The sequence below is a fragment of the Hippocampus guttulatus genome, chromosome 16 (genome assembly GCF_054856545.1).
Source record: "Hippocampus guttulatus isolate MCC_2025c chromosome 16, RoL_Hgut_1.0, whole genome shotgun sequence".
In the NCBI taxonomy this organism is placed as follows: Eukaryota; Metazoa; Chordata; class Actinopteri; order Syngnathiformes; family Syngnathidae; genus Hippocampus; species Hippocampus guttulatus.
This window is the reverse complement of record NC_141276.1, coordinates 12,276,449-12,290,761: the sequence shown is the minus strand read 5'-3', so window position 1 is coordinate 12,290,761 and position 14,313 is coordinate 12,276,449. Positions and strand designations below refer to the sequence as shown.

General features: G+C 43.8%; 1 protein-coding gene across 2 annotated transcripts in view; it reads right to left on the bottom strand.

The window, feature by feature from the left end:
• coro7 (coronin 7) overlaps positions 1–14,313 on the bottom strand; it is a 114,653-nt gene that overhangs the window by 94,575 nt on the left and 5,765 nt on the right. For both annotated transcript variants that reach the window (XM_086133984.1, XM_086133983.1), the window contains exons 5-7: positions 12,994–13,180; positions 11,172–11,248; positions 1,847–1,897 (exon numbers count right to left, since the gene is read on the bottom strand). In XM_086133984.1, coding sequence (XP_085990110.1) covers positions 1,847–1,897; positions 11,172–11,248; positions 12,994–13,180 — 315 coding nt within the window. The remainder of the gene's footprint in view (positions 1–1,846; positions 1,898–11,171; positions 11,249–12,993; positions 13,181–14,313) is intronic.

The window sequence follows — 14,313 nt, the reverse complement described above, 5'->3', positions numbered from 1 at the left end:
TCGGAATTTCAATCTAATTATTGCCACAGGTGTTGGTCACTCGTAAGATCTCGCTAGCAAATAAGTATTGTAAATGTTGCCTTGAATTCTCATCATGGCTGTGAGAGCCCAGTGGTGGCACCAGACCAGGACAGGCCAGATCATCTTGTCTACAGTGTATCTTAAACGCTATCTGTCTCTCAGTTGTGGGACAAAGCCTAAAAGTGTTCCAGTTCCTCTCTGACCGTGCTGTTACACACTGCCCTGATTACAGATCCAGGATATACCACTCCTCCTGTCCGAGACCTTAATTACCCAGCACCGTCTGATTTCCTGTAAATACGGCAAGCGCGTGGCCATAATTACAGCCCATATTTTCCCCACCTGGCTACGGCCGACGCCAGTTCAGAGCTGGCCACGCGAAAGGAACCGTGCGCATTTAATGACATTACCAGCAAGGGGAAGTGGGACACCACTTGCCACAGACCAAGCGTCAGCAACCTAGACACCCTCCTTGTCAAATAGGACCTTCCGAGCCCCTGCAGCAATGAATGCAATTATGCGCCAAACTGACTTGGACTGTATGAATATATACTGTAAATTTATTCGCGCTCGTCAAGATGCAGCCCATAAGACACATCACGTCTAAATGTGAAACACGACTGACTGGCAGCATAGTAAAACCAGGGGGTGTCAAGCTGGGGGGGGGGGGGGGGGGGGGGGATACTTTCTAGGAGCCCCTGTGCTGGTTTTTAAATTTTTTAAACTCAATGGAATTTGGGCTCAAAGAGGAATGAAACACAATGCTCCTTGTATCCACTAATGAAATAGCACTTCGGTAATGTGGAGAATCAACATTTCATGCTCATCCACACTTCCAAATTCAAAATGAGTTGACCTGTTCGATTTCCCTGCGCCAACAACTCATTGTCTGCATCTTTTGCAGCCCGTTTGTGCCAACGTGGCGCTAATGGGGAAGTGGTGGAGCCGCACACCTGATCTGTTTCTGACATTTCTGCTTTCAGACAGATCACAAAATGAAGCCGCCACCTGACTAAGCAGAAGCAGCAGACCAAAAAGGGAATATATCGAGCCTCGAATCAATTTGACTTGGGCGGAAGCCATGTGGCTGGAACAGAGGCAGACGGGGTTTTGCTGACTCAGCGGGCCACTCCGCGCACTCCCTATTTGGTCGTCAAAGATTCACGAGAAAGTGGGAGGTAAGAATGGAGATATTTTTTTTCTTTTTTTTTTAAAGCTGACAGTCTTTCTGCTGCCATATCCAGCGAGCGAGTACAGTTAAGTTTCAGCTCGCCACAGTATGGTTTGGAACAGTAAAGCCCAACCAGACTTGTTGCTTTTTCCACCATGGCGGCAAGATGCGAGCCCACCACACACACACGCACACACACTCAGTGCACTTTTACGATTTAGAACAAATCTTGAGTGTTTTAATGACATGTCTGTGACGGTTTGTTTGTTTGTTTGTTTTTGTCAAAAGATGGCAAGGAGAAAGAATTCAATCACATTGAATGGCAAGTAAGCCAGCCCGCATACTGCTGGGCCAATGCCAAGTCCAGTTTTTTGTTACCGTGACAGTTTCATTTCGCACTTGACGTGTGGGCAGGAAATCCAGTGACTTAACTCTCACAGACGGACAATATGAAAGAATACGTTTCCTTTAATACAAGGATGAAACAACATTGATGTAATGAAAGTAAAAAAAAAAAAAAAAAAAAACGACAAAAAGACCCTTTTTGTGTTCTTTCGATTGCTTGACGACGGTATGATACTGAGGCGTCACTGATGGCGGGTGAGATATTTTATCTTCTCGCATTCATTCCCAAGTCAAAGAACCAAGACTCACCTGAACTGGTTTCAGCTGGGCTCTGGGGTCAAAAACTCGCAGCAGCTTGTCCTAGAGGGAGAATAGCCATCATTAACCAATTTGGATCATACACATGATCAAGAAAATACTTTCAGGGGGCACATTTTGGGCACGGTTTGGTTCAACCCTGAATCATGACTCTGAAGATATTTTGGGACAGTTGTATGCATTTGGCTGTGTGAATAACTTGGGGAAAGCCCCTTTTGTGCACCCGCATACATTAAGCAAAAACCAGGTATGGCACTCCAAAAAATTGAAGAAGTCATTTGCTTCCAAGGAATCATTTTTTACTTGCCCGGCGATTCGTCTTAAGTTGCAATTGAGGAATGGCGTCATATGTAAGAAGTGTATTTTGGCTCGAAACTTTTGCAACGTGGCTCCACAGCAGAAGCAATCGAAAGTGTGTTTTGTTCACGCAAAAAGACAACGTCGGGGTCGCGCAAAGCTTTCATTCCATCAAAGGGGGAAATACTCCCAACATGTGCAGAGACAGTTGTGCGATATCCATCCCGTATTGTGACCTACGTATTATCATATCATATAATGATATAACAATGACATTTAAGTTTTCCAGATGAGTTCAGTATGGGAGAACTTCAGACAAACTATCGCAACTGCACATCATGTGTAAAGTCGGGCCTGCATATTTGAGGTTAACTATGCATAAATTTACTTATTTGCATTTTTTCCCCCTCAAACGGATTCCCAGCTATTCACTGAAAAATGCACCCCTTCAAGTTTTTTGTGCTCTTTTTGAAATGTCCCAAGATGCCAAACGAGTCTGCCAAAACCCTGTCGAAATCGGAATTGATGTCAAGGAAGTGTGTTGAAGTGCTACGTCTCGACTTAAGAGACATTCTGGGAAGGGAGCCAGTGAAAGTAACTAAGAGTCTATGCTACATGTAAACATACAGTACATACTTGTGCACTCACGGCATGTTCTTTTTTTTCAAAATAAAATCATGTGTCAGTCATTTTTTGAAGGGTAATGTCATTTTAATTTGAAATTTTATGAAACTGTTTTGAAATCTGATCACAGTTTGGAGCATTTTCTGTGTAAACTATGGGTGAGGGTGGTCATCAATTACTTTTTTGCTCTTCGTGTCTAAATGAACACCCCAGGATCCCAAGATCATCCCGTTTTCTTCTGTCCGTCGCACCGACTGCCTGGTCACCACCAGGGCGGCGCCACACCCCCACCCCAGTTGCGGCGGCGGGAAGGGGCGAGCGGCGTTGCGGCTGCTGCCCTAGCTACGGCATGCCAGCGGCTGTTCACCTTCGACACCTGCTGCGGATGTGGATAGTGAGTTTGTTACAGTGTCTCAATTCATGCGAAATATACCCATTGAATTAACAAGGCAGTCATCTCGTTACTTCTGCGTCCAGCGTCCTGGACGCATAATTTTCCCGCGGTACGCACAGTTCCAAATAATGTGCGTTTTTGGGACGCAAGGAAATTTCTCAGTCAAAACAACAACAAAAAAACTACGGTACATTTTTTTCCATCAACGCAGTGTCGCAGTTCGACAATCGCCGCCATTGTTGTTTTGATCTCGCGTTAAGTAATCTCGCGTGACGAGATTTCCGTTCTCGCGAGACGAGATTGGCGAGATCGGCCTTCAACCTCGCGGAAAGCAAGACGATTGCCAAGTTGTGTAACGTTAAAACAAGTGTTGCGAACAAGTGTTGCGAAAGTTTATTGCGGAGATATCACAGAGGAAGTAGCTAAAGTTGGATAGTTTTTTGCGATAATAAGTCGACTTTGAGAAAGCCTTGCGTCATTGGAAGCAGAGTAAAGAGAGGAGAATTTATGAACTCAAAGCTGGGATGAAATAAGAACCTGAATAAGAAAGAAAGATGAAATTTGTTTATAAGAAATAAACCTATTATCAATGTACAGTGATCCCTCGCTCTTTCGCGGTTCGTTTATCACGGCTTCAGTGCATCGTGGATTTTTTCAAACATATTCACACAAAAAAAAAAAATAATAATAATAATTACGTGCGCAAAAAGTCCGCAAACGGTCCGGGAGAAGCAGCGAAAGTCAGCAAAACAACAGCGAGTCACATAGAGCAACATATACAGGACTACATGTATATGTTTACTGTATTTTGTTATTCATACACTAACCTAACCTAACCTATACATGTTTAAATCTATTAGTATACAGCATTAAGTAATGTTAATTACGACAAAATTTACTTCTACATGCATGTATACCATTAAATTTGGCCTTATAAATATTTTTTATACTCATACATATGTACATGTACCTACACATGTACTTTGCAGATTTTCGTTTATCGCGGGTGGTTTTGGTCCCCATTAACGAGGGATTACTGTGTATTGTTGTTGTTTGTGTTAGTATCATATGCAAATGAATAAATAGACCATTTCAGAATTGGAAATTTAGGACTCTCTAAATGCATAATGGGACTCATACTTTTCTGATCAGCGGTCCCTGGGAATCGCTGGGGTTAAACTGCAAAATGATCATTGACAAGGTATCCATTGTTTGTACCGAGAGATGTTTTGGTATCTGAGGGGCGTATCAGTGGACTGAGCTGAGAGGCATGACATGTAAATCAAGACGAGAGTGTTTTTCTCATATATCACTTGTAATTTGCATACACGATCAATAAAAAGCCGGTAGAGGCTGCAGAGGTCAGGTGTCAGTTGAGAAGCGCGCACGGAGTGGCTTTGTAGAAAACTGCGCCTCCTGCCGGCAGAAAAGACAATCTCTTCCCGAGTCTTGTTTGTTCAACTGTCCGAGCGAACATCTCTGACACCGGGGCACTCGCCGGCTTCTCCGGGATCACTTGCGTCGCCGCACTGGGCGCGGGCGCTCTGCCCTCCCCTGCCCGCCGCGGTTAGTGAAGAGTATTCTGCTTTGCTTGGTTTTAGCCTTCTTCCACCCAGCTATCCCTCCGATTACAGACAAAGTTTCTTCATCTCTCAGTGTGATCACACACCTATTTATGATGAGCAACGGGCAAACTCTCTGCCTTTCCGGTCAGCCCCGGCCCGCCTCAAACACATTCTGTATCAATCAGAGAGGCTGATAGGGAGGAAATGGACCCTAATGAGATCTGGCTGTGAGCAGGCCACGCCTGGCATCAAACGCTGTCACTCAACCTTTCGGGCGTGACCGTGATCCATGCAGCGCAATCGAACAAGAGCTGACAATAAATTTGCCCTCGTATGGCGAAGTTTCAATCACTGAAAAAGCAGTCTGGGATTTTTGACAACTGATGCTTATTTTTTATTGCACTTCATAAAATGAAATTTGGAATGGGTGATTAATGACTAATCCATAGAGAGAACGTCAACTTTGTTTGTGCGTGCGTGTGCAGCAGGACCACCCAACGATCTGATGTCCCTCGGCTGTGACCTCATCCGAAACAACACACACTCATTTTATTATTACCATACTTCCTCAACAGGGGGGGAGTTTATTTACTCAACATGTTGGTATCCGACATCACAAAGGTAATTGTAGCCTCCTAATTTTCTTCCTTCCCGATGATGTTCGGCGTTAATGTATTCAAGTAGCTGAAGCGCCTTCCTGGAGGGCGAAAGCGGAGGTCACTAATTGAGGGGAAAGTGTGAAGACGTTTGACAAGAGTAACTTTTTCTGTGAAAGAAAAAAAAAGGTTTCCATTTCATTACGTTTGCATTGAAGTGCATGAGGCAGAATGTGATTAATTGAGGAGTGGTGTCTATGACAGGAGGAACTATTTGAGGGACTTGTGTGCACAAGTTGCTAAAAGTCACTTTTCCCTGAGGGGGGGGGGGGGGGGGGGGGTAAAATTGGTGACCATGTGATGTGCAGCTTAAGTAGTGGACAACATTCCCAGAGATTAATTAGGGGAACGGTTTCTACCTAATCAGAGCTCATCATTTTAGGTACAACCATAAATAAGATGCGAAAGGATATTTTTGCCATGTGGCATTTCTGATTTTAAGTGGATGAGCACCTAGAGATGAATTGGAGCACTGTCTCGATTAGAGGAGAGGCCACAATTTGAAGAAAAACAGTTAAACACATTCCATGTTACAGGCAGCATTCATGCATCCAAGTGCATTTAATCGGGCTACGATGCCGACTAAAACGAAGTCGTCCGTTTGTGGAAATACGCAAGTTGCCTAAAGTCCCTTTTCCCGAGGGGGTGAAATAGGACACCTCCATTTTGATGTGCAGCGTTTCCGTATTCAAGCGACACACCTGGCAATTAATTGAGGCGCGGTGTCGGCTTTCTGTTTGAGAAAGTATATTATGAAAGCTAGCGATTGGGCCGCCGTCCTCAGACGACTGCAACTACTATCTGGCTGCGCAAACACTCTGATGAGGGTCCGCTCAGTTACAGATGTGTCCACTAAGCAAACACACACTCGAAGGCCCTATGGCACACAATGTATGTGTGTGTGTGTGCGCGCGGAGAAGCGGCAGCTGTTTAAGCAAAGTGGCAGGGCCTCATTTTCTTAATGAGCTTTCCCTGCGCGGCCGTACACAACTTTGGCTAGTGTGCAAACACACACACACACGCACACACACAAAAACACACACAGACATACGATGGAGAATCTTGAGGATTCAAGAGGCGCTCTCTTTGCGCGGCAAACACACTTTGCTGCCAGACGCCACAATCTCCAGTCTCCCACGGTTACACGCCAAGAGGTGATTGGCAGCTCGAGGGATCCGGGATTCCTCTGGTGCCTCGCTCTACAATGTGCCTTTTAAACGTAAAAGCGGGGGTAGAAGCGGGCGGAGATTTCCAGTCATACCTCAAACCGAACCTGCGGCGTTCGCCTGCTCCACTCCCTCATTTGAATAAATCATGAATGGGCTCTTTCTTGTCCAGAAAGTCCATCCATCCATCCATTTTCAGAACCGCTTGATCCTCACTAGGGTCGCGGGGGGTGCTGGAGCCTATCCCAGCCGTCTTTGGGCAGTAGGCGGGGCACACCCTGAATCAGTTGCCAGCCAATCGCAGGGCACACAGAGACGAACAACCATCCACGCTCACACTCACACCTAGGGACACTTTAGACTAGAGTGTTCAATCAGCCTGCCATGCATGTTTTTGGAATGTGGGAGGTGTCCAGAAAGTATCAAAAATAATTCAATTGGAGATCCAAACAAGGCCTGTTGTGATCCCGTCAGTACTCTGGCATGACCCCCCCAACCCCCCAAATGTTTACCCAACGGGAGCACCCAAGGGCTTGGACCCACATGTGCGCAGGACCTATTTGCTTTAATAAGCCGAATTGGAGAGATTGAAAAGGGCCGTTTGGGTTAAATGACACCGGAGAATCTCGGTGGTCCCCCCAATCGCCAAGCTCTGATCTCGGCTTGTGTTACCCCACCGAGTTCTTGAAGGTGGCTCCTCCTCCATGGAGGCTGACAAGCGGGGCAGGTAGCATTGAAGGGAACGATTACCCCGTCAGGCTAAACTTCATGATTGGGACGTGACCCGTGATGCTGACAGACTCATTTGTTACTTGTCACAGCAAAGACAAACAAAGGGGATGGGCCTGGCAATCAGGCCCGTTAAGCGGACACATGTGGCGCATTTTCGGACGGACGTTTATTGGGATTTAAGGGCAATTAAGACCATCACATGTCGCTCAGTTCCACATGGAGACTCATTTTCACGTCAATCAACATCTGCCAGCATTTGTGTGGGGTTCCAGAACTCAGCTCACATATACAGCATCAGAAAGACCCCTCCTGAATTCTATGGAAAAAAGTATGGGAAGGGAAAATGGCGGCCTTTATTTGCAAATTAATTGGGGAAGGGTGTCTGATAAAGTAGAGGCGACTCTGAGCAAATGTGCCAAAAGGGTTGCCAGAAGTGACCTTTCATGAGGGGAAAAACGCAGGTCTTAATTTGCATGTGAGATTTATGTATTACAGTGGACAATGTAGATGGGAATTAATTGGGGTACGGCGTTTACAAACGTAGGGGTCACTATATGTAGAAAAATAACTTTAACTACAAATAACTGTCACTTTCCCTCAGGGGAAAATAGCGGGTGTCCATTTGGCGTGCACCATTTATGTATTCAAGTGGCGACTAACAACCGGAGATTAATTGGGGTATGGCGTCTATTATGGTGGAGGCCACCATTTGAGAAAATAGGGCAAACGAGGTGTCAAATGTCATTTTTCCTTCAGGGGTGGGGGGTACAGGCTTCCATTTGCATGTGGCATTTATGCATTTAAGTAGACAACATAGACAGCCATAAATTTGGGGCGTGGCATAGAAGCCACGATTGAAGAGAATGTAGCAAACAAGTTTTCAAAAGTCACCTTTCTGAGGGTCAAAAAATATTTGCATGCAGCCTTTATATTACAAAGTGATTGCTGCATCTCGATGTTAATTGGGGAATGGCGTCTATGAAAGTGGAGGCCACTATTTGAGGAAACGCGCCAAACAAGCTGACAATACTCACTTGGGTGAAAGGCTGAAAAAATGGAGTTTCTATGGGACAGGAGATGTGAGCCAATCTCTTTTTCGTCAATGGACGCTACAGCTTCGTGTTTGCTTTCAAAACTTAGCTCGTAGCAGACGTGTGCACATTTTCAGCATGACGTCTCTGATCCACTGGTGAAAGGACACTTTGATCCTCTCCTCTTTCATCTAGAACTGCTTCAGACAACAAAGTGTATGCAGAAAAGTGGTGAAGATTGCACGACTGTCTGTGTCCTATGTGTTGTGTTGTGTTATTTTTGTTATTTTGACTTCAAAATGGCGCCGCGAGAGTGGCTGCCTTTCCAGCAGCTCCTATATTTTGTTGTTCTACTTCTTCCTTTCATAACTTTGCTGCTGTGAATTGGGAATTTCTCCATTGCGAGACTAATAAAGGTTTTCTTATCTTATCTTATAACACAGGGATGAGAGTGGCTAGTGATGAAAAAAAGCGTAAGGGGGCGTGGCCGGGATGGGGCGTGGTCGGGATGGGGCGGGGCCACTTACAAAAGTGGCACTAAACATGCTGAAGATGAAGTGTATTCAATTTACACACTATTTGAAACTTTAATAGAAAAAAAATCCCAAGATTGTTCACTATTCTTTCAAGTGAAAATTTGTGCAATTTTGCTTATGCATTCCTGGTGAGCACCAACATGAAACTTCAAATTTGCTGCTCAAAATCTAAACTAAAAAAGGAAACACGTACCCTACCATATTTAAGATTTGCTCATTACTTGTATTCATCAAGTGTTGTGTAAATGTGATAAAAAGCTGTTGATTCTTACCTCATACAGTGATAGTGAAGTCCCACACTGTTTACTATATATGGGTTATGAATGCATTTTATTATATAAAGTGGATGTCTATTTACAGTATATACAACAATATACAGTTTCATGAGGTAGAATACTTTATTTTCTCTTCATTTTAAGCTTTTTAGCAAGCGCTAAAAGCTTATTGGTCCTCTCCGTCTTTTTCCACTCTCTTTTTAGCCAACTCCTCTTGTTTTTACACATGCTCCAGGCTGTCGAAAAGCGCTTGAGATCGAGTAGTTACTTTTCAGTCTGTTCTCGGTGTTTCACCGAGGTTGCGTGACTCTGTAAAGCTTTCCATCCTCTCGATCCGTATAGAATGACATCGTCACACACTGTGCACAGAGCTTTACCGGCGACATCTAGCTTTTTCAAGAAATCCGACACAAGCACAATGGTTCCTCTTTACTGTTTCCTACTGGGGACACCGTCAGCTTTCTATCTAACCAGTCCCATCGAAACGTGTTTTTCAGATCTGACGCACTTTCGCCTCGTCATGAGTCTCGATAACATTCGGCATTCGCAAGAAGGGGGTTTAGGAAGGCGAACACGGATTGGTTGTGATTTGCATTTGCCGAGATAGCGACCAATCACAACAACTAAGACATTGGTTTCAGCCCATATAGGAAGTAACGACAAACTAACGCTTCGCGATAAAAAAAACGGGATTCAAAATGGATGCTTGCAAACGTTACTCGTATATATTACGAGCCCCAAATCTGCCAAAGACAAGTCCGCCCCCCCCCCGAATTTTTTTTAACGGATTTGGAACAATCTAAAATAGGACCATTTTGACTGGAAAAAAAGCGGAATTCCGCAAAAAAGGCGAAAAAATCTTATCCCTGATAACAGGCAGCATTTGGGCATTGAAACGGACGATGCAGACAGCGGTTTATTCGAGCATGGCGTCTATTGGAGCGAGCACCACCCTTTGAGAAAATGCAGCAAACAAGTTATCAAAAGTCTTTTTTTTTTTTTTTTTTTCCCCTGGGGAGAAAACGGAAGCCTCCGTTTTCATCCGGCACTTATGTTATCAATTGAAAGATGCAGGCAGCGTTTAATTGGGGAATGGCGTCTTTCGAATCTTACCGTCCATTGCTTGCTGTGCTTGATTATGACATTACTTTACATTATCGTGACCTCAACTATACTAGCAACCATTCATAACTTGTTAATAATGTTGCTAACCCACACGTTTCACTCAAGCACACAATAAAAGCCACACCCCACACTGAGTGGAAATCTATGCGAGTGGTGTGTGATTAATCGCTGATGACGCCTTGGAGAACGGCCCACGTGGACACATGAAACTCAAGCACAGCTTTCACTCCTGCGGTTTTGCTGAGCAAGTGGAAGTCACGTGAGGTCAAAACAAATCGTTCTAAACACTTTTTGACCCACTTTGAAAATATTCCTACAACGACCCTTGGATTGCTAATCTGCGCTCTGTAAATGCGTTGAGTACACTTGACATGAAAGACATCTGGACAGAGCTTCATTAGATGTGGCTCACTGGCTCCATCAAGTGGTCAAAAAATAAAATGGCAAATAAAGCAGAGGAGAAAATTCAAAGGAAAGGCGGCAATCCTAATTTGCATCACTTTTACTGACATCTTTTACATATTTATTGTTATTCACATCAAGTATAGCACAGAAGTTGATCGCAACATATTTTGGGGTACGAATAATCGAACAAAAAAAATCACCTCTGAAGCTTTTATTAACTGCAACCCTCTTATGCTGCGGGTCAAACCGACCCATTGCAAAGCGTTAAATTTGTGACTCTGAAAAATGTAGTCAACTTCAATGCCGTTGAGAAAGATTTTTTCTAATTTGGCAATTTGTTTTTTTTTTCGTTTTGACCCTATCAGATTATTAAAAATGTGTATTGATCCAGGGGCACTTCCTGCTGATTACCACTGACTTTGGGTGAGAGTTGTTTTGTTTCCTAATGGTGGCAAGTACGTGTGACGTCATGGTGAAAAGGTCAGAAGTCTTATGGGCACTTGTGCTCACCTTGCAGGTGGAAGCCAGCAGCGAACCGTCCTGTTTCCAGCTCAGACTCTGCAGCTGGTCGGCGTGCTCCTCCAGAACTGGACACATGACACGGCATCATCATCAGCATAATCCTCAATCACGGAGGCGTGCGCAGAAGACAACACATGTGTTAAGATCAGGATGACAAACTGAAGGAACACACCAAAAATTGTGCGATGTTGCACAAGCACATGACACATCATGAATGGAAGAATGTCGTCTTCCAGTTTGGTGAGCACAGCATACACCGGCTTGTGAGGCCTTTGTGGACAGATGGCGTGCATTTTTAACACACAAGACTGCACCTTAAAGGGGACATACTATGAAAAAGTCACTTTTTAAGGACTCCGATACAAATATTGAGCTTCGGTGGAGTGCTTGCCCACCCACCCAGTGTGAAATTAAACCATCAAGTAAATCTTCTGCCTATTTCTAAAAATGTGCCAATTAGTGAGCTATTCAAAATTGTGATATCCCATTTTGGCAAACTGACACAATAACCTTCCCTCGTCACTTGGCAAGTAGGCTGATGGACGATCCAGAGCCACTTTCAAGGGACAACACTATCTGAAACGCTATCATTCCAAAAACGCCGCGTCCTCGACAGCTGCAACACCCCTGCTTAGCAGCTCAGTTCTAAAAGGTAAGCAGAGCTGCACTGAGTTTTGTATGTTCATTATGTGGAGTGCTGCCTCCATGAGTGAAAATGCTTTTGGTGTGGCTTTTTCGCCCACAATCACTTCTGCAAGTAGCAGCCGCTTGCCTCGTCATCACTCAAAAATTCAACTCAACTGGTTCCACAAGCTGTCCTACAGCAGCAAATGCATCAGGCTGTTTGGTCCAATTTCAACAAGACAATCATATAGTGTGTCCAGTGACTACAATTCTGGAATGTATTAAGACACCTAGGAACGGTTTTGAATTGAAAATGGTGGCATGTCTCCTTAAAGGTGTGTGTGTGTGTGTGTGTTTTAAGGGAAATGTATGAATGTATAGGAAAACATGATATTAAATCATTTGAGGCAAGGGGCAAGATCAGCAGCCATCTGTCAAGGGATGGGGGAGCATGCTGTCTGTCACTCCTTTTACACTGGCCGGAACACATTTTTCTATGAACATATTTATAATATAAGATAGGAAAACCTTTAATGGTCTCACAATGGAGAAATTCACACTTCACAGCAGCAAAGTCATAAGAGTATCTTTTTGTATCTGTCTGTAGATTTTTTGACTGAATTACATCTCTGACGGCCGCTCACATGACACCACGTCACTCTCCGAAATTCTAAACAAGTCTTTTGTCACGGCTCTGGTGTAAAAGAGGCTTTGCAGTGGCGATACAGAATATATCCTAAAGGCCAGTGCAGGTGAAGAGTTTCAGGGGAGGCGCTGGTTGGTGGTGGCGGGGAGGGTTTGCATAACCAAACGTTTTACCTCCGCTGCTCGCAAACGTAGAGCCACAGTGGCTGTCAAAGGCAGGCCGGCATCAGTTCAAATGAGACGCTGGCGGAGGGGGGACAAAAAGCAACGAAATAGGACCATGGCAACTCGCCTCCTACAGTCACACACAAACTGACAGCAGCGCAACACAGAGAGTGCAAGACAAACACGTCAGAGTCATACACTACATGGACATAAGTATTGGGACACACTCAATTCCGGTCTGGATCGGAATGCACTTGAAGACCTCTACCAAATGTCACTTGTGTCAATGCAAAACCCTTTTGAGTGTCTCAGTACTTTTGTCCCAATAGTGTACTTCCTGGAAAGCCACACAACGCAGCGCACAAGCCGTGACTACCTGCGAGCGGCGCATCCTCACGCCCCGTGTCCCAAATGAGTGGGCACTTGGCAGCGCCGACGGCCAGCAGCCCGGAAGAGGTCGGGTGGAAGAGCACCAGCTCCAGCAGTCCCCACCCAGGTCTGAGAGTGAGCTCGGGCGCCAGGGGCTGCCCCAGCTCTGGGTCGGACAAATGCCACAGCTTCACCTGCGCACACAGACACTGATCAGGTCACGTCGTACAGATTTCACAACTATAATGCCCAGGATTTTTTATATATTTTTTTTTTGGGGGGAAGTCAAGTCACTCCAAGGTCATTACAGTTTAGGAAAACAAACAAAAAAAACATTTTCATTCACAATATCAAATAAAAATGCTTTCAAACAAAAAAGAAATAACTGAAACTACTATAATTAAATTGAAAATGTTGGTTTTCGTTTTTATCAATTAACATCATGCAGGAACTTTCGGGCTTCATTTTAGATGTTGTCAAACAGTGGTTTGTAAGTTGTAGTTTACTTTATTCCACAATAAGTGACTTTTCTGTATCTCTGGCGTGCAAAAAAATACTTCATATAGTAAAAAACTTAAATAGTAAAACTAATAAAAACAAAAAACCCTAAAGCATTAGCTGACAAAACCGCTCTTAAAACGTATTTAAAATATCAGAATTTTTTTTTTTAATTATATATATATATGTATTAGAGCTGCCAAACGATCAAAATATTTAATCGAATTAAAAACGCAAACGTCATAATTAACTCTAACTCAAAATTAATCGTGATTAGTTACACATTTTTTATCGTTTCTGAATTTCCTTTGATATTTTTTTGTCCTATTTTTTCACGTTTTAATGCTCTCATCAACATGGAATCATGGATCAGTTTTCTATGTGCAAAATGCAAATATTTACTGAAAGAACGATTTTCAATTTTACATGAACATTTTTCACTTGGAGCAGTTATTCACACAATCTCTCACACAATATTACTGTCTGTCAACAACAGTGAAAAAAATATTTTGTCACACAACAGCTGCTTTAACAGCTCTTTTTATGGAATCAAAACAGAGCAATATAACATTATAAAGTGCACATCTAAGGTAAACTAGTACTCAGCCTTTAATGGATTTAAGCCATGGTTGCATATTTCGTTTTTCTCAAGTTTGCTTTGAACACAGCAGTCAGGCTACATTGATTCTGTTGGTCCTTCTTGCGCGGAAGTCTCTCTACGGTTTTGTGTTGACATCATTTCAGATGACTACACTTGGTTCGAGGCACAACACAACACTGGAGACGTTTCATTTTCAGTGTGTTCACTACGACTGCCCCGCTGAACTCT